The 27,974-nt window shown below is 42.5% G+C and overlaps 2 protein-coding genes across 5 annotated transcripts in view; one reads left to right on the forward strand and one right to left on the reverse strand.

Annotated features, from left to right (window-relative positions):
- The window catches only part of sema6bb (sema domain, transmembrane domain (TM), and cytoplasmic domain, (semaphorin) 6Bb), a 164,378-nt gene extending 137,938 nt beyond the window's left edge, over window positions 1–26,440 (forward strand). For all 3 annotated transcript variants that reach the window (XM_034707784.1, XM_034707774.1, XM_034707794.1), the window contains one exon: window positions 18,983–26,440. In XM_034707784.1, the coding sequence (XP_034563675.1) occupies window positions 18,983–19,890 (908 nt within the window). In that variant the 3' untranslated portion in view covers window positions 19,891–26,440. The remainder of the gene's footprint in view (window positions 1–18,982) is intronic.
- Window positions 15,153–17,289, reverse strand: LOC117829958. 2 transcript variants are annotated; one of them, XM_034707816.1, is made up of 3 exons: window positions 16,931–17,289; window positions 16,526–16,690; window positions 15,153–16,339 (listed from the first exon to the last, which is right to left on the reverse strand). In XM_034707816.1, exons 1-3 carry the CDS (start codon window positions 16,994–16,996, stop codon window positions 15,494–15,496), a joined length of 1,077 nt encoding a protein of 358 aa, XP_034563707.1. In that variant the 5' UTR covers window positions 16,997–17,289; the 3' UTR covers window positions 15,153–15,493. The 2 variants fall into 2 exon arrangements, with proteins under 2 accessions (XP_034563707.1, XP_034563699.1); XM_034707808.1 differs by having other exon boundaries at window positions 15,153–16,690.
- Window positions 26,441–27,974: the final 1,534 nt, after the last annotated feature.

Genomic DNA, 27,974 nt, shown 5'->3' on the forward strand with positions numbered 1-27,974 from the left:
ATTAGGATTGCAAATGTAGTACTTTGATGCCCTGGAAATGTATGTGCACAATACATTTTCCTGTGAAAGTTCGGGTTCAAACTGACAAACTGAAAAAATAAATTTGATTTGTTTCCTTTTTGCAGAGCTCTCTGTGTCTGAGGAAACAAAATGTCACACATTTCCATGCTACAAATTGGGATTAAACATCACTTGAAAGTAACTGATGACAGATGTTGCTTTGTTTTCCTGTGTTTCTAGGTCACTGTCAATCAAATGTGAACAAACGACACACACTCAGTCCTTACAGAGCAGAGTTTTTGGTGTTTAGTTATTAATTAATCGTACAAAGTTAATTTTTTCCAAACTTCAAATCTAATCGTTTCTACAGAGTTATGAATGCTTCTTGTTGTGATGATAAACTAAAGCTTTGGGACCCATTTTTCACTAGCTTTAATGTCTGAAATACGTGGATGCATCTTTTTCGATTATCCAAAAAGCTACAACTTTTTTTCTTACAGTGACAAATAAAACTGTTTTGTTGCTTGAATGCAAGCCCAGTTCTACAAAAGCACCACATTTAATTAATTTTTCACTTTTAAGTGGTTGTTGACAAAACCCAGCGTAATTTCCATCTGAACTGTCAACTTTTTTTGGGAGGATCTTTGAAAACAATCCAAATCTGCCGGCAGATTTACCACTGTATGTTTTTGAAGTGTTAATGCTCATGTTTGATGTTCATGTTTTATTGGATTAATGGGTCTCATTTGCACATGTATGTTTAATAGATGGAAATAACAGATCGGCACATTAAACACTGTGCGGTGAAACCTGGAGCATTTCTACACACGACTGCCCACAACCATCAACACCATCAGCCAAATCCACCAGGTAGTCTCTCTATCTGCGAAATTGCACACCAGATATTTGAAGAATTTGGCAAAGCTTACACACACGCTTGCACACATACAGTACACACACATGCACAGATCTGAAGAAGAATAAAGGCCTAGGGCAGGTTTGTGGCTACTGCTGAGTAATAGTTGCCCAATAAAGTCCCAGCAGACCTTTAGGCGCTGTGTGATGTCTCAGCAGAGAGTCCTACAGTGTGACATCCTGAGTACTGTAACTACTCTCCACTCACAGCAGTGGGGATTGTTTTTGTGTCTATCATTCAGACAGGAATCGACCACTGAGAGTTCCCCAAACTCCCTGCATCAAACAGCACTTTTCCTCCTTTTTACAGCACGTCAATAGCACTTCAGCTCTCTCTGTCTCAGCCTCATTCACTTAATTTGTTTTCCTTCTACCTAACACTTCCTCTCTGCTCTTTCGTAACATGTCACTTCACTTTTTCCACATATCTGTTTCTGTTTTTCTTTCTCAGTTTGTCTACCAGCATCCTCCTTTCTCTTCCCCTGTGGGTTTCCTGCACCACCTCACAATCGATCCCCTTAAACTCTCTTTAGTCTGGGTCAGCTGACAGCCGCCGTGATTCTGAGCGATCGTTCGGCTCAGGATGTTTCCTGCCTGCGCGTCCACCTGCAAGGCCTTGGCTTTGTCGTGTCACAGAGGAGACATTTCATTAAAGACAGTGTTTAAATTAACAGCACAGGGGGTGGTGAGAGCAGCTGAATGAATGGGGAAGTTTTGTTTCAATCAGGCGCCCAGATGGCGTGCAGCACCAACATGGGGCCTGATGGTTTAATCATTCCGTTAAACCTCCAGAAATTTGTATCAGGAACGGGTCCAACACTTGAGCTCTGGGGGTGTTAACATAAAAACAAATTGGCATGTGTTTCCAGCTGGTGGGCGAGTGGTAAAGTATACTATAGCAGCATACATAGCTGGGATGTTGCATGTGAGAAAGATTAAGTTAAAATTGCCTGGTTTGTGACTTGGGATTGAGAGATATGAGGCCTCTGGGCCGATACTTAGACTAATGCTTAGCGGACCTGAGCAACAATTTATCGCCTGCGACATGTATGTGCATATTTATTACCACTCTTCATACTTTGCTCTGCACCTAAAATATCAATTACCAAAGGAAAGCAGAGCCAACTCTGTAACTTCTAAACTGTGGGATGAAGCAGAATAAGACTTCATCCTATTGCAAAACCCACACATGTGCGTATTCACACGTACACTCTCACGCACACAAAATGCTCTGGAAAACAATTTATTTCACCGCAGCGTCCGCCACAGCCCAGTTGTTTTGTTTGGATTGGAAACTGCTCACAGACTTGGCCCTTGTTAAGCTGCCTCTCACTAAAGGTTGACCAGATTTGAAAAAAAAAAAAAAAACGTCTCCTGATATAATTGAATCTGCAAATTCAATGGGAACATTCCTGACAGCTACACGTGTGCACAGCCTGTAAAAAAAAAAAAAGCACATAAAATGGGGGACATAAAAAAACAACAGGTCCTGTAGCTTTTGATTACATTGCCGCTGTAGGGAGTCACCCCCCTGTGATGATTTTAACACACCATCGCTGGACTTACCTCGTTTACCCCAAGCAGAGAATTTTTCTTTGAGCACGAAAAAGGAGAAAGATGATGAAACAGGCCGAGTTAAAAATTTAACACACTAGGTAGTAAGAAGTTGAAGAGAGGAATGTATAGACAGAAGAGAGAGTCGTGCAGGTATGTAATTATTCAGTCATCATCGCAAACCTTGACACAGGGCCAGCTTAAAGCCTGATGTGCCCTCAGTAATAGACCAAGCTGAGGACCTGAATCTATTAACAGCAGGTTTTTATTGGAGGAGATTTTATGGTATTTTAATTGCTAACACATGGCTGTTGTGCATAAATGTTTTAACATATTGATCAGGCGGGTGCTGGAGAGGCACGTCCAGTTGGCCCTCAGGAGTTTTTATCTTTTTCTCTTTCTTACTTTTTCGTTTTTTTAACCAGGGAGTTGTGCAAAACTCTAGCAGCTTTCCTCAGCAGGGCTCTGAAAATGCTGTCAGGGAGGGACTGTAAATGGTTTTACAATCATCCCGAGAGTAAACACGGTTTACGAGCGAGCAAGATTTAGTCCACGAAAGGAGTCTGCAGCATTCCTGCTTATTCTTTTGCAGGCACTTTAATTCTCTCTCAGTTTCTTCCCATCTCCGAACACACACTGGGATTAGCTCAACAGCTCGCAACATGAGGTGTGCTGCATGTTTGAGTGTGAAAGAAAGAGATGAAGTAGTAGAAATAGTGAGATGTATAATGTATTAGAAAGAAAGGTAATGGGAGCAGGTAAAACAGAAAAAAAGGTTAGGAAATCAGGAAGGAGGATGGCATCGAAGAAATAAGATACAAAATAGTGCCTGCAGTCTTTCAACGCAGGAAAAAGAGAGGAGGATAATGAGCGAAATCACTGAGCCATGGGTGCAGAGGATGCACACACTCACTTATTAACACACACACACACACATATTCATACGTCTATTCCCACTTATTCACACTTCATTGCACATGCTCTGCCACGTGCATCCCTGCTGTCACTGCGCACATAAACACATTAACATGCAGAGAAATGGTGGATTGTGGAGATGAAAGCCCCTCAGATCAGTGGCTGTATGCCGACACAGTCGTAACCTATCAAGCTCTGAAGTGTGTTCTCGTGGCATCGACAGGTCCGCCGGGATGCTCTGAAGTCTCTTTGTTCTGTTTTGATGTGCTGTTTCTAATACATGTATTTCCAGCTTCCAAAATGAATAAAAGTTCCCCTCCATGGCCTTTCATTAAGAAACTTATTGAACTGTCAGACGATTTAAATAGTTTCGGATTAGTTTATCTAAAATAGCTAACAATAAGTGAGCAGCTGAATCAGGGTTTGGTGCTATTTTCTCTTTCTGTGATGTATTAATGTATTAATGTTTCTTTTTCAAACAATTAGACATTACTGTTATCTTCAAGTGTAGCTGTTTCAAACTGGCTTCACAAGAAGAAGAGTAAGAGGCACCTATTATAAAAACAGGGGGAGACACAATCACATTACACAGTCCCAAAAACTTCAGGACTCAAACAAGTTGATATCAAAAGAAAAAGTTACGTAAAGATTCACAACAGCATGCCAGATATAAAATCTGGTAACCTACAGACATAGCTGGGAAAAGCTTTCCAAAGCCATTGTCAAAAGTTACACGGGTGGTTGTTTCTGCTGCTGATCAGCCTGCCCAAAAGTACTTTTGTTGCACCACACAGACAGCTTAAGATGGTGTCCTGGATATTTTGCCTTGATGCAGGGATTGCCTTAATCTCTGATGCAAGAACCCTCGATGTTGGATCATCAAAGGACACACTTTCTGTAGCCGGAGTCTGTTGCTGGTGTGTTAGCAAAGGCGTCCACTTTCTCATACGCTTTAGGGAGGAGAACTGAGTGTGAGTCCAAACTGATGCTGAGGTTTTCTGTTTTCTTGGTTTGGCATTGGTAGCCTTGGTTGTGTGAGTTATACTTGTTGCCAACTGCTATTCAGTGTGCAAAATCAGGACCTTGGGGTGGACTTGAATTTTGAATTGCTGGCTTTTACAGAGAAAGCTGCTATCTCCATAATGTGACCAAGATATCAAAAAGATTCTCAGCAAGACAATGAACACAATCAATTAGATAAGAATGCATATTTTTTTAAACGGAAAATAAATGAAAACTGTGAAATAATTTTCCTATCAACATTGAGTTTGCTGTCTAACTTCCTGGATCAACTTGACTTTCCGAATTAATGTTGTTTCTGTATATTATTTCTGTAAACCAAGAGAGCTTACCTACAAATTAAGTGATTCAGATAATTTTTTCCCCAACTTTTTGGCTCATTACCTCCATTAAATGTTTATAAGGATGGACAAGCGGCAACAGCTACTACTACTCGTCTCATCACTATCACCTCTCTCTCTTACTCTCCTCTATCCCTCTTTCAAGACCCAACTCGGTCGATGATGGCTGTCTAACATGAGTCTGGTTCTGCTCGAGGTTTCTGCCTGTTAAAAGGAAGTTTTTCCTCGCCACTGAAACTAGCTAAATACTGCGAGGTGCAATGCTTATGATGGATTAAGGTGGGATCAGACTGAGTCTTATCCTATCTTGAAGTTGGGTCTCTGTTCATAATTTGACATAGAGTGGTCTAGACCTCCAATGTTTGTAAAAGCATCTTGAGGTAACGTTTGTTGTGATTTGGCGCTATACAAATAAAGATGGATGGATGGATGGATGGATGGATGGATGGATGGATTGACAACACGTCCCCATTTGCACAGTGAAGCCAAAAAGTAGCTCCCTGTGATTGGCACTGACATCTTGCGCTGGCAATGTCATTTAAAAGGAGGGGTTGCACAGTAGGGTTTGGCTGGCAGAGCATCGATACCAATGTCCTGCCCCTGCCGCCAACCAAAACACACATTTAACTTAGTCACAAAACTGCAAAGATCCCTCACACTAGCTTAGTCTGATTCAGATCAGATTCTTTTGTCAGTCTGAGGCAGACACCCTAATGGAAACTACAGTGCCCCATGTTAAGTTATTACGTCTCCTTTTGCCATTCATCAATAGCGCTGTCAATCATGGCATTAAACCATTGTTATATCATCAAACAGCTAATTAATGCCAAACTTTTCTTTAAAGACAGAAACCATGTTTGAGGAGAAATTTATTTGATGTAGTTTGGTGTTATAATTTGACCCATGTCCCATCTGTTTACATGGAGGAGGCAGGCTTTATGACCAGCCAGAAGATGGAATTCCAACTGTTTTTTTAATCCACTTCTGGGGAGCTGTCAGGCTGTCCATCTTTAGTACAGTTTATAGTCAGATAACTGGCCTCCCTGATCGCGTGTGCTGTAGTGTTTCTCATCAGGCTTTATTGCAGTGATGCTCCACTTCTCCTAAATCTCAGCAATCACATTGATGAGTACAAAGCTGTCTTACCCTACAGAAATGACAGCCAAAACTATTAAAATTCGACCCCTGTCATAATAAACTGTGATTATATTTTGGATGTGTGCTTCCAATCAACATCACTGATACTGATTTGAAAATGATCCTGCTCCACTTCATCTGGCTCTCTGTCTTTATCTCACACACACATGTTCACAAGGCCATTGTCAAAAGTGTCGCCAAATTGCGAGCATGGCCTGTGTAGATACACAGAGTCTGCTGCCAGTGTTCCAATCAGGGGAAATGTTTAACAACTGGCATGGAGCTAGCAGGGCTTTTCATTAATTTCCTTTACTTGACGGCAGAACAGAGGGAGAAACGAGAGCAGAAAAGACGTGAGGGAAAACTTGGAGGCAGCTGCTAAAAAATCCCATCGATTAACAGGACCACAGCTGTCACACTCGCTGTAATACGGAAACATCACTTTGTCGTGCGGATATATTAAATTTGATCATGCAGGAACGACCTTGATTTGAAAGAGTGCGAGTGAAAGTTTCTTTACTTTTTAAGCCATTACTCCCATCATGCCGCCACCCTCTGTGATCAAAGGAGCGCTTGGTTATAGAGAGGGATACAGAGAGAGGATTAACAGCTAACAAAGGGATCGGAGTGAGGAAAGGATGATACAGTGTATAAAAGAACACATGACTTTGGGTTTGTGACAAAAGAAACAGAGTACCAAAGAAAAATGGAATCTCTGTTAAAGCTCTTTTGTACTTTTGAATTTGACTGCTAACTGTTGCAATCATACAATAGATATTTTGTATTTTATATTGTACAGAAAATACCCTCTCCAGCTTGCTTTTCACGGCAGCGCTCTACCATCTTCTTAATTCACACTAGGTATTTTTTATCCTCTCTTATCCTCTTCACCTTTCATATTTTTTTCCGCCCATGTCTCCTCCACTCATCTTCTCACTCACCTTGTTTTAAGTCTCCTAGTCTTTTGTCACGTGTTCACTCCTCCTTATTTCTCCACTCTTGTCTTCAAACTTTTATAAAATCCCTCTCCTCTAATCTTTGCTCCTTTCCTCTCCTCCGATTGTTACACTGTAATTGGAGCTGGAAGCCTCTAGACAAGTAGTTTGGTGTGCATCAGGCTGACAGGCGGGCCTGTTGGCTTCTATTAAGCTTTAATAAGAGCAGGATTGGAAGAAGAGAGGAAAGTTGAAGGGATGACAGAGCGTGTAAGCTGCTGCATCTACTGTCACCTTTTAGTTGCATGAAGGTCAATTTATACTTACAGATGGTGCATAAAAATGTGAACATGTCAGACTGGACTTTGGAATGAGATGTTTTTGTTTATCTATTTGTAGTCTGAGTAGTTGTAAATGTGTCATGTATCAGTAGGCTGCACTGTGTGCAAGAAAAAACAGGGGATTGAGAGCAAAAGCAGGTGAAAAGTAATTAATCTCACTGGCTCCCATCAGATGATTCATTTATCTAAACACATATCTGTATGCAACTGCAGCCAATAATCCTTTTTCAATCAAAAAATATTCAACTTGTGCAACAAATCAGCTTGACACTGAGTCACGAAAGCCAAAGCACCAGAAATAGTCGATCCAACTTCTATTCAACAAACAACAAATTCAAAAGAAGTTTTCAGCTGTTCCAGAGAAGGCAAACTTCACGTCTGTTTTGTCTTCGGGTTCTTACTCAAGAAGTAAGCCAGAAAGAAGGATCTATGTTACTTACATTTTACAGTGAAGCTGAGACTTACCGGAAACAAACTCCTCCTGTGCTCCTCAGGGGGGTGAAATAAACCAAGAAATGACAGCATTTACTTTGAAGACAAACCCAGAGCGACAGATTTAACTTCACTCTTCACGTGGCTTCTCGCACAGAGGAAGGGAGTCTTGGCTGAATGTGCTTATGGCTAACCACTGGCCACAAGTTGGTCATCTTCCCCATATAGTTGTCAAAAAACAGCTGTCGGGTTCTCAGATTGTATGACGATAAGTCTGCCCAGTGTCAAACAAAAACACCTTAACTCAATGAAATCCGTTCATACTTCTTCGATGTCATAAGCTTTTTTGCTCATGGAAATCTGAAAAAGATGTTGTGCATACCACAGAGACAGATTTATCCACAAAAAAGGCAAAATTACCATCATCATATTGGCATGTGCATGTCAACGTAAAGTTAAGGAAGCATATGAACTGTGAGAGCGATCACTCTGCCTTTATTCTACAGCAAAGGAAAAGTCTTCAGGCATGCTTACACACATACTTGTCAAGACCTCTTCTCCTGCACCAAGATTACAGTGGTATTGTTGCACGGTGTGGACTTTAATATGAAGTGCCACACTGCAACCCTGGACCACAGTTGAGGAAAATTTTGGCGAGATTTCTACAACCTCTGCAGCCAAGTACTATAAGAACAGTTCCAGATGTGATGTGTGTGAGAGCAGAGATTTGCGGTTTTACCCTGTTGGGTTGCTGATTTGCTCTGGATTTCTTTTTGCGGTTGCAGTTCTTCATATTTGTATACAAAGTCATCAAGGCTGTGGTTTATTGAATCAATTCATTACCTGACCCCTCAAACTCCTCCAGCATTCGTGTGTGTGTGTGTGGATACTGTAAATGAACACGCAAGTAACCTCCAAATGTCTTTCTTTGTGGCGCATCTGCTTCCCCCAAGAACAGCTCTTTTTACTGAGGAGAGGAGCGATAATGTAATTGAACCTGGCAGTCTTTCTAAATTGAATATTGGCCTGGAACTTGAAAATAAATACAGCAGGAATCAGAGCTGTGTTTAGACTGCAGCAACAGAGATGCCAACAGTGTGCTAAAGGAGAAAAGAGTGGCCAACTAACAACTGCCAAATTCAATGTAAACACAGAAAACATGGGTGCTTAAACGAAAACATAAAGTCTGCGCAGGTTAGCGTGTGTAACCATGAGTGTGACAGCTCCAAGGAACAAAAGAGAAGACAGATATGTTGACAGATTTAAATGACAATGTATCTTACCATCTGCCATCTGTGTGTGGAGCAATTTGGGAAAGATTAAGTGGTCAAGATTTTAAATCCTGCTTGGTATCACTAACCTCCCTAAAAAAAAACAATACTCAGTTATTTAAACACTTTAAAGAAATATAACTCAAGCCACATGCAGGGACTTACTCCAGTTTAAAAAGATCTTCAGAGGAATCCAATTTTAGATCACAAATTAAATGGAGGTTGGTGGAGGTGGTGTTGTACTCCTGTATTAATATTCAAAAGCAGTAATGAATAAATGGAAGAGCAAGGAGAGAAAGGTGTTAAAAGAAAATGAGTGAAGGAAGGGTCATAACATTAAGCAAACAGAAAAATTAAAAGCAAACATGTTTTAAAAATGAGCACAATCCTCTATGATGATGAAGTGTGATCTCTGTTATCATAGAGGATTTGTCTAAAGCTGAACTGAACTTAACTGAACCAAGCACGTCACATAATCAGCCAGCTGTAAGTAAGGCCTGTGTCCACGTGTATCACTCAGCTTATTGAATTGGTGTTAAAGGACTAATTAGTGCTGAAAAGGACATTGATTGACCAGGAAGGCAGCTTGATTAATGCCTAGGTTTAGTCAATGGAATCTGCCAACTTGTTGAGAGTATGGACTTGCATTGATAGGAGAGGAGGATCAATTGTTGAAGCTTTGAAAACATTTGTTTGCAACAATGGATAGGTGTCTGTTTAATAATTTAATAATTCTAGTTAATTATTATATGAAGTCTTTAGAGTTCAGTTTTCCTTTAGGGCAACTGCTTTCAAGCTGAGAACCAAATGTCAGACATATCTTACTCCCACCAGCATTGGTTAAGTGTTTCTATGTATGTCTCTGATTAGCATGTAGCAACGGGGTAGCCGCTAAGACACTAAGCTACTCATGGTGAACCAATCACTGTTCCTGCCTTCTTTAAGCACTACCACTGCGTGTATGTTGATACACTGCTGTTGTGCCTAAAAGACCTAAGGAAAATCTTTGTTATTATCTTTCTTACTTGGAATGGCCCCAAAATGAAAGCAACTAATATTAAGATCTCAAGCTGTCAGATGGTGACACATATTGTAACCCTTAACAATGAATATCAGTAAGGAAAAACCATCATAAGGGTGTTTGATATGAAATTTGGAGGTTCTCTAAAACATATCTCACATGAATAGCACTTTCACTAAACGCTGTCTAGCAGTGGGTGCTAATGTAAAGCCTGATTTATACTTCAGCCTCGAATCGACGGCGTAGCCTAAAGGCTGGTTTATACTTCTGCGTCGCCCCTACGCAGTAGGGGCTGACGCGGACATGAGCACCACATACTTGTGCGTTGATGTGTCCTAGTGGCGCAGCAACAGTGCGGTCTCTCTGATAGCCGGTCGCCTCCTTCCGGCCCCGCTACAATATCTGTTTACTTTTCCATAGAGATTCAGAGCGTGTTATGTTAATCTACAGCTGATACATGTTGTTGTTTATCATACAGACCTGATTACAGGGAAGAATGATGCCAGTGAAGTGCAGCTTTAAGGTGCTGCTGAGAAAGTTACACATAATCCTGCTGTTTCTTATCAGTGATCCAGCCACCATATACCCAGCTCCATGTCACAATATGATTTGCCATCTGGTGTAAATGGATGGCCCATACATCCATATATCCATTTCTAATTAGTCAAAAATCCCCATGCTTATTGTGAATACACGGCACGTGTACTTAAAGTGTTTTTCTTACTAGTGATGACAGTAAATATACAATATTATTGTAACGCCGTACCTTGTTTAATCTCTTCAGATCTGTTAAACTGTTACTGCGTTAACTTAAAACTTAATTAAATATATTTCAGGGCTGTGGGGAAGAAATAGCACGGGACAACTTCTGCTCTGCGTCGTGATGCCTTTAATGACTCTTCAACAACGTTGGACAACTGCACATCAAACTCGTGACACATTTACTTAACCTCAGACAATATCACCCTGAGCAACCTTAAAGAAGCAGTGCAATATATGAAACAGTAGTCTTTCAAACTTCATTAAAGACTTAATGATATAAACACTTAGACCAAAATAAAATCTCATCTTACATACTTTCCTCTCTTCAGATGAAATGTCCTCATTTCAAAAGTTATGAAAAATAAATCTCATCCAACAGTGAAACCTATTAAGACTCGTAAACAGAATAACAGTCAAGAACAACCAGGCAATGCACATACATTAATTCAAATATGCATAGAGACCAAAACATGGCATAAATTCTTCAAACACGAAACTTGAACCTTTTTCTTTTCTCTCCTGTTCACATATCACTCACATGAAGATTTAGCACACACTTGAAAGTTCAAAGCAATGATGTACCCCCACAAAAATTAAACAATAGATGCAACACCTGTATCATTGTTTAGTCAACGGTAGAGAAAAATTGCAAAAACCAAATCAAAGTGTTCTTTAGTTTACTTTTTTTTTTTTTCTTTTTTTTTTTTTTTATATTGTTACTTTCTTTATTTTATTTTTATGTATTTATTTATTTTTGTCCTTGTTTCAATCAGTAGTCCATGGCCCATAACTCACAGCAAAAAACGCTGCAGTTTCCTGACAATCCGTCCAGTGCGAGTGATTGGTAGGTCACCAACATGCGTCCCACAAGGCAGTACAGGAGGATCAAACCGCCTTGGGAGAACAGGGGAGACCCGACCAGAAGGCCTTCGAAGCAGTGGAACAGAGGGGCAGGCAGGGGCAGATGACTGTCCAGAGTCAGTGTTAGAGTGCAAGGGGAGTGAACCAGACAAAGATGTATACCTGGGGTATGTGTCCATAGTCAAGGGGGGAACTGTCCAATTCCCTGGTGCTGAAGTTGTGTCCCAGGCAGATCTAAAAGGTTTTAATCGGTCATAGTGAACGACTTTGAATCCAGCTTGAGGGCGTCTCAAGTCCAAAAGAGTGTAGATGAGTCCCTCATTCTCTGATGAAACAACTTTGTAGGGTCCAATCCAGTTTGGCTCAAGTTTCTGTCTCTGTGTAGTAGGATCGTCCAGCCATACTAAATCTCCAACATGATACGGTTTGAATTTCACCTGTCTGTTGGAGTAGTGTTCACGTTTGACCCTCTGTTCTTCACGATGAGAGCGAACTGACTGAAAGACTGTGTCCAGCCGTCTCACCAGTTCTGAGCCATAGTCCTGCACAGTCTCAACAGGCGTAGAGAGATCCACATTTGCTGGAACACGAGGTTCTCTGCCATGTGCAAGAAAATAGGGTGAATAGCCAGTGCTAGAATGTGGGGTTGAGTTGAAAGAAAGAACCACAGCTGGCAAATAGTGGTCCCATTCACCACCATTCCCATAAACTAGCCTAGACAACTGTTCTTTTAGAGTCCTGTTAAATCTTTCCACCATTCCATTTCCACGTGGATGGTATGGTGAGGTTCTTTTCTTTTTGATGTTCAGTCTCTGACAGATCATTTGAACTATGACCGATTCATATTGTCTGCCTTGATCTGAAAACAATTCTTCAGGAACTCCATGCTCAGAAATGTATCTCTCACAAAGCAGTTTTGCTACCGTGGTTGCTTTTTGATCAGGCATAGGATAAGCATTAACATACTTTGTAAAATGGTCTTGCACTACAAGTACATATCTATGTCCTTGAGAAGTAAGTGGGAGCTCAGTAATGTCTGTGCATACAAACTGAAAAGGCTGCTCTGCTTGTATGGATTGAAGGGGAGCTCTGTGCTTTGGCACTGGCTTCCTAAAAGCTTCACATGTATGACAGGTCTCACAAAACTTTTCAATATCAAACCTCATGCTTGGCCAATAGCACATAGTTAAGGCTTTCTTCAGTGTGCGATCAGCACTGTAATGACCAGAGCAGGGATTGCCATGGAGAATGTTCAAAGTGGCTGTGATAAGTGAAGTGGGAATGAGCACTTGATAAACAACTGGTTGACCAGGTGCAGTATGCGCTTGTCTACATAATATGTCATTACACAGTACAAGTCTAGGAAACTGCCACCAGAATTTTCTTTGCATTTTTCCTTTAACACTTCTGAGGTAAGGTCTATGGTTTTGTTGTACCCACTTGAGTACTTCTGAGAGAACCGGATCTTGAAGTTGTTCTGCTCGAATGTCAGTATCTTGATTAGAAAGTGAGTTTTCCAACAACACCATATCAGCGTCATTAGCTGGTAGAACAACAGTGTCTTTGTCAGCAGAACAAACCTGAGCTGTCATGTTGGCACTTGAAGACACAGGCTGCACTGGGAGACTGACCGACTTGGAACCTGGAGAAGGAGCTTCCAGTGTTTCAGGTGAAGAGCGGTCATCAGGCGCAGAAACAGCGTCCTCAGAGTCCTGTTTAGAGAGGGGAATCCTCGACATGGCATCTGCATTTGTGTGTTTCTTGCCATCTTTATGTAAAATCGTCCATTGATAAGGATCCAACTCCAGAGCCCAACGACCTCGTCGTCCTGTAGGGTCATGTGTGACATCCATCTTTCTCAAACTTAGGAGTGGACGATGATCAGTAATGATGGTGAAAGGATTACAGCTCAAGTAGTGTCTGAAATGTCTGACAGACCAAACAATGGCCCACAGTTCTTTGTCATATGTAGACCACTTTCTCTCTGTGCGGGTCAAAACATGGCTGGCATATGCTATAACCCGTTCTGTACCATCTTGAACCTGAGAGAGCACTGCACCAACTGCAAAGTTAGAGGCATCTGTGCTGAGAATAAATGGCTGATGGAAGTTCGGAAAAGCCATTATCGGAGGAGAGGTTAGTGCGTCTTTTAATGTCTGAAATGCAGCTAAGCAATCTGCTGTCCATTCAAATGTCACATGTTTTTGTGTGAGTCTGTGAAGAGGAAGAGCAATGAAAGCATATCTGTGCACAAAACGTCTGTAATACGAGCAAAGGCCAAGAAATGCTCGAACTTCAGTGGGTGATTTTGGCTTTGGCCACTCACGAATCTTGTTGCTGTTCAATGGGTCTAATGCCAGACCGTCCCTTGAAACAATGTGTCCCATATACTTAACAGCCGACTTGCAAAACTCACATTTCTTCGGGTTGAGTTTCAGTCCTGCTTCTCTGAATCTGGTAAGAATGTCAGTCAAGTTCGTCAAATGATCTTCAAAGTCACGTCCCATACAGATGACGTCATCGAGATAAATGACACATGTTGTCCAATGAAGACCTCTCAAAACAAGCTCCATAAGTCTCTGAAAAGTAGGTGGGGAGTTTTTCAGTCCCATTGGCATCACTTTAAACTGGTAGAGACCGTCACCTGTTGTAAATGCTGTTTTTGGTCTGTCCAAAGGATCCATTTCAACTTGCCAGTATCCACTTGACATGTCCATGGTTGAGAAAAACTGAGATCCAGACAGTGCATCCAAACTGTCATCAACTCTGGGGAGAGGATGAGCATCGGTGATGGTGACAGAGTTCAACTTCCTGAAATCCACACAGAACCTGTATGTGCCATCCTTTTTCCGTACCATGACGACTGGGCTGGCCCAGGGGCTTTTGCTGTCCTCAATCAAATCTTGAGCCTTTAGGTCCTCAACTTGCCTGCGGATTTCTGCTTTCATGGAAGGAGAAGTGCGGTATGCCCTTTGTGAGATGGGAATGTCACATTTTGTTGTAATTTTGTGTGTGACCAATTGCGTCCTTCCAAAATCATGTGGGTGCTGACTGAACACGTCTGAGAATGACTGTAAAGTATCTTTCAGCCTTGTTTGTTGTGTACTCGTAAGGTCAGGGTTCAACACATCTGATAGTACAGCCTGTTTAGAAACAACTGGCATCTGTATGTTAATATTACAAACAGAACGTTCTATCACAGTGTACTCATCGTTGCTGCTGTTAGATGTAGCATAAAAAGTCCCTATCAGGCTACCACAATGCAACATGACATCATCACTGGAGGGGTTAGCTACTTTTACATGGATGGAACCGTTGTTCACTTCTGACACAGTCCATGCAAAACCAGTGACTGACTGATTAGTGTAATGTGGTTCAAAAACACCTTCATAAGCATGAGGTATTAACCCTTTTAGTGGTACATCAAGTTTAGCATTAATTACCATCTCTGACATGGCTGGAACTGTAACTGTAGAAGAAACAGTGACATCAGTTAGTTTAGGAACATACTGGTGTGGGCTAACTAGCGGCACTTCTTTGTGATCTACAACTAGAGACATGTTTCTGGTGTTCACAATAATGCCATTAGCAACCAGAAAATCCCAGCCAAGAATTAACGGCTTTGCACAGTTTCTAACCACCTGCAGATTATGCGACATTGGTTTGTGGGCAATACTCAGATTCACGGAAATTGAACCCACTGAGTCAAGAGGGTCACCTGTGACACTAGTGAGAGGCACAAATTGCTTCATAATGGGCTTTTTGTGAAGAGCACTAGTAGACATTCTGAAATCTTCACTAATAACTGAAATGTCTGCCCCAGTGTCAACAAAAGCATGTACCACAGTGTCCTCAATAACAACTGACACATATCTTTTTGACGCATTAACTTCAGATAAAATGTCTCTGGTTAAGTCAGTCTGTGTCATATCATTGTCTTTATGGGCCTGGGAAAAGTCAGTAGCTGGCAACTGGCCCTCATCGTCAACTACTTGTAGTTTAACTTATTGGAGCTGGTGTGTGAAGGAGACTGGAACCGTACATGTCCAGGACTTGGAGAGCGATGAGATCCACGTCTGTCCTCATGGCGGTCAGCAGAGCGACCACTCTGTGTGTGTTCCCTGTATGATGGACTGCGGCCACGTGCCTGTCGTTCATACGACCCGGAACGTCTGTGGGAGTCCCGTGTGTCATAACGATCCTCTACATACCTTGAGGGTCCGTAGGAGCGGTCAGGAGCTGTGTGCTGATCATAGGAAGGTCGTCTGTAGCTGTTTCTGTCCGAGGAATTGTAGCGGCTGTGTCCCCGTTCACTGTGAGGAGAGGGACTCCTCCGATGAGACCAGTAGTCAGATGAGCTGTGGCGTGCGTCTTTATGCTGGCGTTGTACCTGCAGATGTAGCTGTTCAACACGCTCAGAAAGTGTCTCCAGTGTTTTCTGCATGTTTCTGAGGTCCTCTGAGGTGGCAGAGTTAACACTGAGAGAAGGGGATGATGTCGAGAAGTGAGCAGGTGCAGCACCAGGTACATTAGGCAACACGGGTGCCTGGGAAACATATTGCACAGTGTTTTGAGATGAAAACACCCTACTAGCTTGGTGAGCAGTCTCAATCTGGATGGCGAATTTCAGTGCAGCATCCAGTGATGTCAAACCTTGTTCATGACAGCGCAGCTGAAGATAAGGCTCAATACCAGCAATGAAGCGTCTGAACTTTTCTCCATCCTTAGCATTCTGTCCATAAGTGGGAAAAGCTTCTTCCACTAACCGACTGATTTCTGCAGCAAACACAGGGAGGGCTTCACCTGGCAGACGTGTACGTGCGTTGATATAACTCTGAAATGTGGTCACATAAGCAGTCTGTCCAAATACAGCTTTAAGTTTTTCTTTAACATCATCATAGTCAGATTTCACTGCATCAGATTGACTGTCCCAATAACTAAAAGCAGCACCACCCAGGCGTGTGGGCAGTAACTTAGCCATGCTGTCTTCATCATAAGTTGGGGTGGCCTGAACAGTTACCTCAAAACGTCTGCACCATCTTGAGAAGTCTTCTTTCCCATCTCCCATAAAAACATGAGAAAAATCTCCTTTCCAAAATTGTGGCACCACGTGTGCAGGGCCAGGTGAAAACGGCAGTTCATTCCACGAGTTATGACTGGTCATGATGAAATAACTGTTTGCAACCTTGCAGATAAAGCACAGTCTTCAATACAGTCTTAACTGTTCACGACGGATACAAGTTTACTTTATTCTTGAGTTACAGTCTTAGCTTTTGTGAGCTAGGCAGATGATTTTCCAGTTATCCAAAGTTGACGTGCAAGTACACTAGCAACATTCCAAAAAGAAAAAAGAAAAACAGCGCGAAAATCCACGAGGGGAGCAGAAAAAAAAAGTTTCCTCCACAGTCATAGTCTCTGTACTCACTGTAAATGTCTCTTCGTCCTCGCTGTGATGCAGGAAGGGGAAAAAAACAAAACAATCTTCATTCATAAAACAGGTCCCCAGCAGTAAAACCTAGCCGTTAGCTTAGCGTCGGCTTTTCAGACGCTGCAGTTCACGTGCAGAGGAGGAGAAGAAAAAAAATACTGCATCGGAGCACATGTAGCTAGCTCGCTGATCCCGGCAAAACTCTCTGCAAAACTTGCAGTCCACACACCCGCTGCCACCAGTGTAACGCCGTACCTTGTTTAATCTCTTCAGATCTGTTAAACTGTTACTGCGTTAACTTAAAACTTAATTAAATATATTTCAGGGCTGTGGGGAAGAAATAGCACGGGACAACTTCTGCTCTGCGTCGTGATGCCTTTAATGACTCTTCAACAACGTTGGACAACTGCACATCAAACTCGTGACACATTTACTTAACCTCAGACAATATCACCCTGAGCAACCTTAAAGAAGCAGTGCAATATATGAAACAGTAGTCTTTCAAACTTCATTAAAGACTTAATGATATAAACACTTAGACCAAAATAAAATCTCATCTTACATTATGTCAGCACAAGTGCAAACGTTTGCATAAAGCAGCTTGTAGGCTCTAAGTGGTGTATGTAAACTGTCTCTTTAATATGTAAACATCACCTCTAGCACAACACAGCAGTGCAGCAGCCTCTCACAGGGTTTTTGCTGCCATTTCCCAGCTTAGTGTCAATGTGTAGAATGAGACTTAAATATGCCAAGCCACAGGCCACATTAATTACCCACCAGGCTCTGAGTGTTTGCACCACGGTCAGCTCCATTGGTCCGCATTAAAAATGAATTCTTCGGCCCATAAATGTGTTTGTTTAAAAGTAGCTACTTTTCTCTGTTTGTTCATTTTTTCTCTGGTTCTCCTTTTAAGCGCTGTGTGTTAGAAGTAACTGGCTCCCAGTGTCTATTAATAACATCCATATATTTTGTGTGAGAACAGATTTACTTCACTGTCCTGGTGGAGACAGTCATCCCTCTACTGCTATTGGTGTTGAAATTTAACAACTATTACCATGTTTGTCTAAGGCCCCAAATGTTCCAGTTGGCTTTAGGCAACTTCTCTCTCTCCCTCTTGCTATCTCTCTTTTTTCCTTTCTTTTTCTCCCTCTGTAACACCCTCCTCTTTTCTTCATCTTATTCTCTACAATCTGCTTCCCTTGGCACGATTTCATTGTATCCGCTGGTGTTGGTCCCAGGAGCTTATGCAGCAAAGCACAACTTTTTCTTCTGGCATTTTCCTAATTGATCCATGGCAGCCTGTGCTGTGGTCTAGCTGTATTCATATCTTCAATAATGCATAAACAGTTCTCTCTGAGGGAGTTCACTTAATGTTCTCATACAAAAGAAACACAGAAATCTGTGGTCTTGCCTGCTGATATGGTCCCCTTTATCTAAAACCACTGTGCTTTATGTTCGTTGTTAAGGCTTTGGCATTCAGACGGAACGAGAAGAAAATAACAGCATATTTACTTCGGCAGAAGGTCCACGTATACTATAAAAATTCACAGCAAACAAACTAGATAAGGCTCTTTAGATATTTGCTGTGGTTATTCAACAGACACGAGCTGAACCATTCAGCTTCTTAGGTACCACATGTTTAACTGATAATTGTGACATCGCCCTGATGGGAGTAAAACAGGTTTTCATGGCAAAAATGATCAAAACTTACAACTTTCACTCTGCATTAATGCTAGACTTGGCATCTCTCTCCATAAAGTTAATGTTGTGAAACATGTTAGGGTTGAAAGCTATTCTCAATCAGGCAGACAGTTATTACAGCTATTAAAATCACCATCCACTTTACGGAATGAAGGCAATTAGCCAGAGTTACCTTGGCTGGAAAGCATACGACCATTCCCACCCACAAAAGGGAGAGAAAATAGGTCATTTTGTCTCGCTGTTTGTTGACTCCCACTAGTTTATTAAAGGAAATACTGATGCTATTAACATGTTTCCACCAGCTGACTGATTTCTGTCTTTGTGTGTTGATTCTATCTCTGTCTGTAGGGATCCTACTGCAGGAGAGTTTCATGGATGAGCCCGATGGCCTGGTATCTGTAAACCTGCTGGTGGTGTCTGCTGTTTCTGCCTTCGCTACAGGAGCCATCCTCTCTGGTCTGACTGTCTGCTGGATTATGAGTCATCGCCACCGCCACTCCAGAGGTTCAGGAGCCAACGGTGCTCGTCGCAAAAGCGACAAAGAGCAGAGCATGCTGGGGCAGGGCCGCAGCGGGTCAGTAATGAGTGTGACAAGAACCAGTGGTGGTGAGAGGCGGCGTTCACAGGCAGACAACCCCTTTGTCATGCCCAATGGATGGCCTAAAGGAGAGATGGACCCCGGCCTGCTGCCCACGCCTGAGCAGACTCCCCTGCAGCAGAAACGAGCCATGCGTCTCCCCGACACAGACTGGGACCAGAGCCAGACCTTCCTCACAGCTGTAGGGACTCCCTGCCCTAACAACTCGGTTATATACCTGAGCTCCAAGTTCCTGCACGGAGGTGGAGGAGGGGGAGGGATGGTCCGGATAGAGGACCAGGGGGAGGTTATGCTGCCCCCACACACGGAGCGCCAGCGCTACCTTATCCTCGCCACGCAGAGAGGGGAGCACGGCGGCAGTCGTCCCAGCGGCAGCCTGAGGAACTCAGCAGGAGATTACATCTACCCTGCCACGCCGCAGGACTCCCCCGACCGACGGAGGGTGGTGTCCGCTCCCACTCCTCACATGGACTATGGGGAGCCTCGCTGGAGTCACGAGGCGCTCAACTACAACAGCAACAATGGAGCGCCATACCATCCCCAACGCCAGGGCCTCATCAGGCCCGACATGCACGGGCCTCGGGGGCTGGGGGAACTGGCGGACTTCAGTCACCTTATGGGGAAGAACATGGGAGAGCGCACCCCTAGCGGCCAGTGAGGGAAAGTACATGAGCTCTCTCTGAACACCCATTCCCTCCAAACAGCAGACTGGAATAAATCCACCCCTCAGACTTAGTGTCCCAGTCCAACCTTACCCTGTCTGTCCTCTCTCACTGTCATTCAATGTCCTGACGTCATTCAGCCGACTGAAGAGAGAGACAGAGAGAGAAAAAAACAAAGAGCGAGTTGAAAAAGAGGAGAAAACTACTCCCATCTCCATTCCTCTGCTCTTAATCTGAGGTGCACCCCTCTGCTCTGAGTGGTACGACCCACAGAGCCCGACTTTGACTCCACAGGACAAACAGCGAGGTACAAAGAGGGGTGTAGAGGAACAGGAATCTCAAAGGAACTCATGGGGATTCAAAATATGACAATACCACTTGCAGCGCCAAATGTGAAAGGTCTCCCTCTGCCATTCTGTTCATCGTTTTGACACCATGGATCTTTATTGAGTGTGAAATTTTGTTTCTGCTTTTGTTTTTCGTGCCTGTGGCATCCAGCAGACAACAATGTGCTTTACTATGGATTTCAGATGAGACTAAAACTGTTGTAGCCGTGCCAGAGGGCAGTGACTCTCAATGAATCATGCAGTGTGTGAATGTGATTGTGTGTGTGATTATGATTGTGAGTGGCCACAACAACCCCAACCAGTGTCCCGTCTCAACTGTGAAGACTTACTATATAATGAAGATCCTGTGAGGATGAGGTCCATGTTGAAATTAATTTACCTTTTTTAGAAACAATTACAGAGAGATGAGTTTTATTTTGTGTCTATTTGAAAATTCAATGTGTGAAGCAATCAGAGGTTTGGATGGTTGACCATTGACTGGGGAAGACTCCCAGTGTGGGTTTTTTGTGATCCCCAGTACCTCAGAAGCAGCTCCAGAGAGCCATCATGAAGTTAAAGAAAGCAATAATAAGAAAGAAGGACAAAAAAAGATGATGTAGTTAGATTTTTTCTAGTTAAAACATTTTCTCAGCAAAGCAAACTAAAGTGTACAGACTTGTGAGAGAGTCGGGTCCTGGATCAATATCTCCTCTCCATTAACCCCCCTCCCATCCGCCTCTCAGTATGCCCGGCTCTGTCTGACCTGACCTGAGGACCCCCCCCACCTCCACCCCTGGGGCTCCGCAGTCCATTGGAAGGAGGGAATGTGAGCTGTGACTGTCTGCCTGTCTGTGAGGCCCGGCCGCTTGGGAGCTCCATTCAGCCTCTTCTGCCCGACACTGAGCCTCTTTGTGCCCCCTAAAGCAGGAGGAGACTGCGGCAACAAATAGCCGTTAAGAGTCAGGGACCTACCCAGCACTGCAGCCCAGCAGAATATCAATGAAGGAGGACAGCGGCTCCATCAGACATGTGAGGTGTACCAACCAGGACGGGGCATCTCATACGCTTCAACATCTCTGGTTGTTCACATGTTTCCGCCCGGAGAGGGAAGAGCTGAGGGGCTGAGGGACTGAGGGGCTGAGGCTGGGGCAAAGCTAACTGTCACAATGCTCATCCCTAGTGGTTTTGTCCCTTTCTGTCTCTCAGTGCGATTCACAACAAAAGTGGGATAAAGAAAACAGATGGGCATGGGTGTACTTTGGGTGTGGAGTTACTCTTTCACCCCATTATCTGATCTTTTGATGTTTTCGTCTGTTCTCATCCGTTCTTGATTCAAATGTAGATCAGGAGATAGCTTTTTCTCTCTCATCTGGGTCATAGCGTGGTGGAGGTAGCCGTGTTTTTTGTGTATGTCAGTCTGTCGGCTTGTGTGTGTGAGTCTCTAGGTTTATGTTCATGAATGTGTTACTCATATTGAGTGCAAAAACAGCTTTGATCCATTTTTTCTCTTATCTCGCCCATCTTCTGATTTATTTTTCCTCTGTTGAGCCATTAAAGTTGTGCAGCAGCCCTTTGCCTCACATTCACAAGCCTGTGCTTGCAGTGTGGGAGTAGTGTATGCTATATATTACATTTAGCTCATTATAATTTACACAAAGACCAGCAGATATAATACAGAAGGCTGGCTCTACTTGCTTGAAGGGAACTGGGTCAGATTGTAGATACAAAGTAAAACAAACAAGGAAATGTCACAATGTATTGAGAGTAAAGCTCCAGGACACTGTTTGACATTAAGGCCCCTATGTCATCTCATAGTTTTAAAGCTGTAAAAATACATTTAAAATAAACAAGTTCTTGAACAAAAAGCTTTTTTCCATTCGTAGTGGCGATGTTCTTCTATATGACGTCTTCCAGATCATGCTTTTTATTTTTACTACCAAAGCTCAGACTCATTTTGGGTGCTGGTGTTACTCAGGGGTCATGCGCCCCATGCACATAGGCTAAGCAGCCGCCCTTGACTCTTGAAGCAACTCCCATGTCATTCCCCATCCTCTCATCCCTGTGTCCAACTCCATTCATTGTCCTATCCTCTCTATAAAGACATAAAAAAGTCTAAAAAGCAATCTTAAAAAATCGTTACATTTGGTTCACTGATACAGCTTACTTTCAGCTTCATCTTGCAACTGATTACAGCAATAACTCTTTAATACAAATATACTCTTTCCAACCAGCACGACACTAAATGGCAAATCTACAAAGTTGGTTTGAATCCAAAACAATAGGGGAGTAAATCATGGACCTCTTTTTCATCATTTCATCATGTTGCCAGAAATAAGACTTCAAAAAGTAAGGAAATAATGAAACAGAATGTACATCACATTCACCACATTTGGATGGATAGGAAACTCTTTGCTAACATGTTTGCCTGAATCAAGGAATGACATCTCAATGTTAAGTTAAAAATGTATTTCTGCTGTCTCCTAAGTGACAAAAAAATCAATAAATGAAGGTAACATCCAGTGACAACCTCCTGTGTTGGAGAATTAAGTCAAAGCAGAGGTGCAGTTCCTTGAGTGGCCACTTGAGGCTGACTCCAAAAGCCAGAGAAGCCCCTTCAGAGCCATAAAATTTACTAATCATGTAGTCTCAGTGACATCACCTACTGGTTTTTGAGACAGTGTTTTGGGGCTTATCGACAGTCGCCATATTGGAAATGCTGACTCAACCTAAGCTTTGGCTAACCAACCTTCTGACAAAGAAGTGGAGTTGAGGTGGGGCTTAAGCCTCCTTGCTAACAGCTACATTGTACCTGCCTGTCAAGTGAGCCATGCTCCCTATATTCAAAACTAATGAGTTGCAAAAAATAAAGAAATTAGTCATTAAGATCAATATTATTTTTTGAACCAGGCTGTAAGCATGTTTACTTTTGCTGTTAAGATCAGCTTTTTGGATTTGATGTACACAGCCTTCTTTTGAAGCTAACCTCAATGGACAGTCTAGGAACTGCAGCTTTTAGCACTTCTGCATCAACCTCATTTCTCAGGACCAGAGGTTGCCGCTTGATCAGGTCCCATATTAAAATCCCCATTTTATAGCAGAATTAAACATGTTTACAGCTTGGTACAAAAATGACTTTTGGTCAATATTCCTCATTTCTTTATTGGTAAAGCCTGTACATCTTTAGCTTATGAATAGGCTACAAGTTGTACATAATTAGTCATATTAAGGGGAGCAATTGATTTGATTGACAAGTAGTTGCATTGATGCCACCAGGCTAAAGCCTCAACTCCTCCTCTCTGATTTCTAGCTGTACTGGAGGCTAGTTGGAGACAGCCAATGTGGCAGCTGTCATGTTTAGGCTTCATAATGCCTCTTCAGTAACCAATGGCTGATGTTACTAAAACTCTGACCATGTTTTATGCAGTGTATTGTGAAAAAATACTTTGATACTTATACCAAAACCACATAGAACTCCTCTTATCTGTCTTTCTCTTAGAGATACAGAGACATGGGTAGAACTTTCACTTATAAATGTGAGGAATTTTGATTCAATTCAATACCTGTTTGATTTGCTTTACTTCACTGGCTGACAGCTTTTGACGCTTAGTGCTACAAACCCATCTCAGATGGGACCCAAACAGGACTGCGGTTCAATACCCGGCAGTAAAAACTTCACAGGCAGAGCTGGAGCTACTGCAGGAGACACGCCAGGGAAAGAGATTTATGAAAGCAAGGACAGAGGAGGAGGTCAGGCGGGCGAGCATGATGTTACTGCATTACAGCCTTGCCACATTAGTACAGTGTATTCTTTACACATTCCACCCTGAAACAGGTCATTAGTATTGAGGATACGGAGCTATCCACCAGCCTCGTCTCTGCGTCTCCATCTCTGCTGTGACCTGAGTGCTGCGTTACTCTGTCTGTGTGTATGTGCGTGTGTTCGTTTGTGTGCATGTGTCTATGTTTGAATGAGGCCTCTCTTGTCTCGTCCGGCTTGCCCAGCCACCCGTGTCCTCGCTCTGCATCTCCTCCGGTGTTTCACTAAACATGCTTGATTAGGCAAAGTACATCCCCGGCCCTCTAATGGCCTGATGAGCCCTTGAGAAGATTACAACGGACACATCAGCCCTGAGAGGGAGGTGCACGTTTAACCAACTCTTTACCCCTCTTCACACACGCACACACTCACATGCAGACACACAAAGACTGCCAGCCCTTTAACCAAATTTGGGATGCAATTGAATTAAGATCAGAAGTAGAACTCAGGCTTGAAATAGGCCGGCACTGACTGGTTCTAGGAAAGGTACTGTATATGATGTTATCCCACTGACAGCGTAATTTGATGTATTTAGTATCACATTACAGGGCAGCTGAAGAATTCAGGTGTGACTTAATGGAAGTCAGGCTGTTTATAAAAGCCATCATCCTCCCTTTCGTTGCATTCTTCATCTCATTCCCATTCCTCCTTTTTTAAACAGCTGCACTTTGTCTTCTCCTTTTAAGCCTTGTCTCTATTGTTCGCACACTTACCCAATCCCTGCTCACACACACACACACACACACACACACACACACACACACACACACACACACACACATACACACACACACACAAACACACGCGCCTAAAATCTCTACCTAATGCAAGCTTGTGTCGTGCTTTTGTCCTGTTTGTAACTATTAAAGTTAAGCTGGTTAATTTAATGAGTCAGTGGCAGAAACAGAAATCAAAGTAATTCAGGAACACCCGCTTTATTTCACGTCAAATCTTTAATGTGTTACAAATTTTTTTCTGACATTTTCAAAGCCTTTCATGCGGGAAATTGCTTTCCTTTTGCTTAGAAACGATTTTGTTTGGAGCCGTTTTTGTTAAATGTAGCACACACTGCCTCCAGTCCTACACTCACACACAAACACACACACACACACTACACACACTCACACTCTCTGTCTTTATCCCTATCCTGCACTTATCAACACACACACACTAACATTAAACTCCTGTCCAGCCCTTGCGACCTAGCCTGTCTGTCTGTCTGTCTGTCTGTCTGTCTGTCTGTCTGTCTGTCTGTCTATCTGTCTGTCTGTCTGTCTGTCTGTCTGTCTGTCTGTCTGTCTGCCTGCCTGCCTGTCTGTCCGTCTTATTTTCTGGTGTATCAGGTTGTGTGTGAGTACTTGTTAAAGAGACCATGCCTTTGTGTGTTGGGGTTGTTTGTGCCGTGTGGCCCAAGTAAGAAATGCCCCCCCCCAGCCAATAACTGCCATCTTACCCTGCAGTGATCCTCCGTTCTGTGTGCGTTCTCTGCCCCACAGAGTCCAGAAACGGAGGTTAACTTCTGATAAACCCACCATCGCACTTAGGGAGCCGACATCTGAGAGGAAAAAGCACAAAATAAAGGCAAAAACAAAATCAACCTTTGCATTTTTTGTAAAGCTGTAGATGTATTTAGTCTGCACTGATCATTATTTGTCATGTTTGTTTTTTCTATTGTTTGTTTCTGTGGTTTGAAATTATATGGACTATTATTGTATATGATTTCAATTTCAATTCTCTGGTGTGCCAGATTTGATGAAGACAATGAACCTGATGACTATCATAATTATTATTATACTGACAGTGAAAATGAAGCTGTGAGCAGCACTGAGGTGTTGTGTCCTGATTGGAGAGACAATAATAGAAGAAAAGGACGCGTGATTTAACTCATACAGGCTGAGTTAGAAAAACATAGATTTCTCCTGCAGAGTGGAGTCTCCTGCTACTGTGAAGGACCCTGCCGTCCTGGGCCCCAAACCAGAGGATGCCACTCCAGGGACCTCGTTGCAGGCTGTCATCAAATGACAACACAAGTCCCTGCTACGTGTACATAACCCTGATGCTTACATGTAATTTAAGTGCAGTAGCTGCATGACGACACAGCCTCTGTGTGTGTACAGAAGTAGCGACGTGTGAATTTGTACAGTACATGCAAGTGTGTGTGTGTGTGCTTGTGTCCGCCAACCAATCTGTCTGTCGTCATGCAAAAAAAGCAACACATGCATGCACCCTCTGACAACTGCACTGTACACACTGCACACACGCCAAACACACACACACACAGACACACTTCACACACAGCAGTTGTTCATCATGTCCACACTGTCCTGAGCTCTGCCTGTCACTCCGCATGGAGACTTTGCTCTGTGTCAACTTTCTTATTCTAATAAACCACTCAGACATTAATCCTTTAACGTGTCTTTGTTGACTGCAGTGTGTTTGATTTTCTCACTGATTTTTATAACTTTTTTATTATCTCATATACCATAGAAAACCTGCAGATGTGTGAATTATTATACCTGAAATTATTTCTTTTTAAAGACACTCTGGTCTGTTACCTCAATCAATTAGTTTTTGGTGGAAAGGAATTCAGTTTGAAAGAAGACGCAAAAAAATTAAATTACTCCAAACAGCAGGTAGAAATCATGCACACACTAAAACATGCAGCGTAAAAAAAATCTGTGTGATACTATTATTCTATTAAAACACACAAAAATAACCTTTCTCCAATGTTTGTACCACCAGTCTGACAAATACCTCAGAGGAACACTGCTGGTCACCCATCTGCACCAGGATGGAGAGATTCAGTCTCATTCCCCCCTCCTGCCAGAGGTATAGCAACATGTTAGTTTTTATAAGTGAGAAAGGTAGTAAAGATTATGCAAGCATTTACACATCAATATGTTGATAAAAGTCCAAAATAATACAAAATGTTGCTACCACTGTACTTTTGAATTCTATTTAACTTTAAAAACTCCCAGATGGCTCAGGGAACAAATCAAAAGTAAAAGTTACTTTGTGTCAAATGGCATTTAGTTATCACCAAAGTACCTCAAGTTTGAGCCACCAGAGAGTTAAGAATACAGTTGCAGCTACTTTGAATGGCAACTGCATCACAAAAGGCAGCACAGCACCATTTTGAAATGTGTAAATCGTCACAGACCTGTGGATGAAACCAAATGGAAGGAGTTAACTACAATGTATACTTATTGAATGGCAACTGACTGCTGGCAAGTCAACACTGTTGAAGACACGGGTCTAAGGGACATCCTCATGTTAGCATGTTGAGACCAATCGTAGGTCTTCACTATCACATTGTAATGCTTTAGAAAATAGTATGAATTAGCATTGTATTTAACTCTGAACAAGTCTCCTACCTGTAAGCCATGGTTTCAGACGACACTGGTGTAACAGTGCAGGATGCCAATGTGCCAATCACACCGCCTGTGATCCAATCACAGGTCCCATCAAGCACATCAGTTGTACAAATGCGCCAAGTGCTGCAAAAACTTTGAGTTTGCTTGAGTCAGTCAAGAGCAGCAGAAAGTACCTATGGAAAAAATACATTTGGTGAGTCATACTCCTCTTTTGCATTTTATTTTTCTTTTGCCTGTGCCTTTTTGATGTAAAGAGTCAAATTGTGGTTTCTTTGAGGTTTATTCATATGAGGTTACATAATGATACAGTAAGGATTAAAGGGAATATACACACTTTCTGCATTTCCAGTTGAATCAGAAAATGAATGCGCTGAATTCACACATGCTCACACCACCATGGCACCGTGCACCTGCCCCTTATTTGGTAGTGAGAAAGTTGGTACCCCTAGTTGTGAGATTTATTTAAAATGTAAACGTTGACCTAAAAGCTGTTTCAAAATACTTGTGTAACCCAGGGATAAATCCCAGAGTTAAAATGAAGTAAACAAAAGTTAAATTATACA

Source organism: Notolabrus celidotus, chromosome 2 (genome assembly GCF_009762535.1).
Source record: "Notolabrus celidotus isolate fNotCel1 chromosome 2, fNotCel1.pri, whole genome shotgun sequence".
NCBI lineage: Eukaryota > Metazoa > Chordata > Actinopteri > Labriformes > Labridae > Notolabrus > Notolabrus celidotus.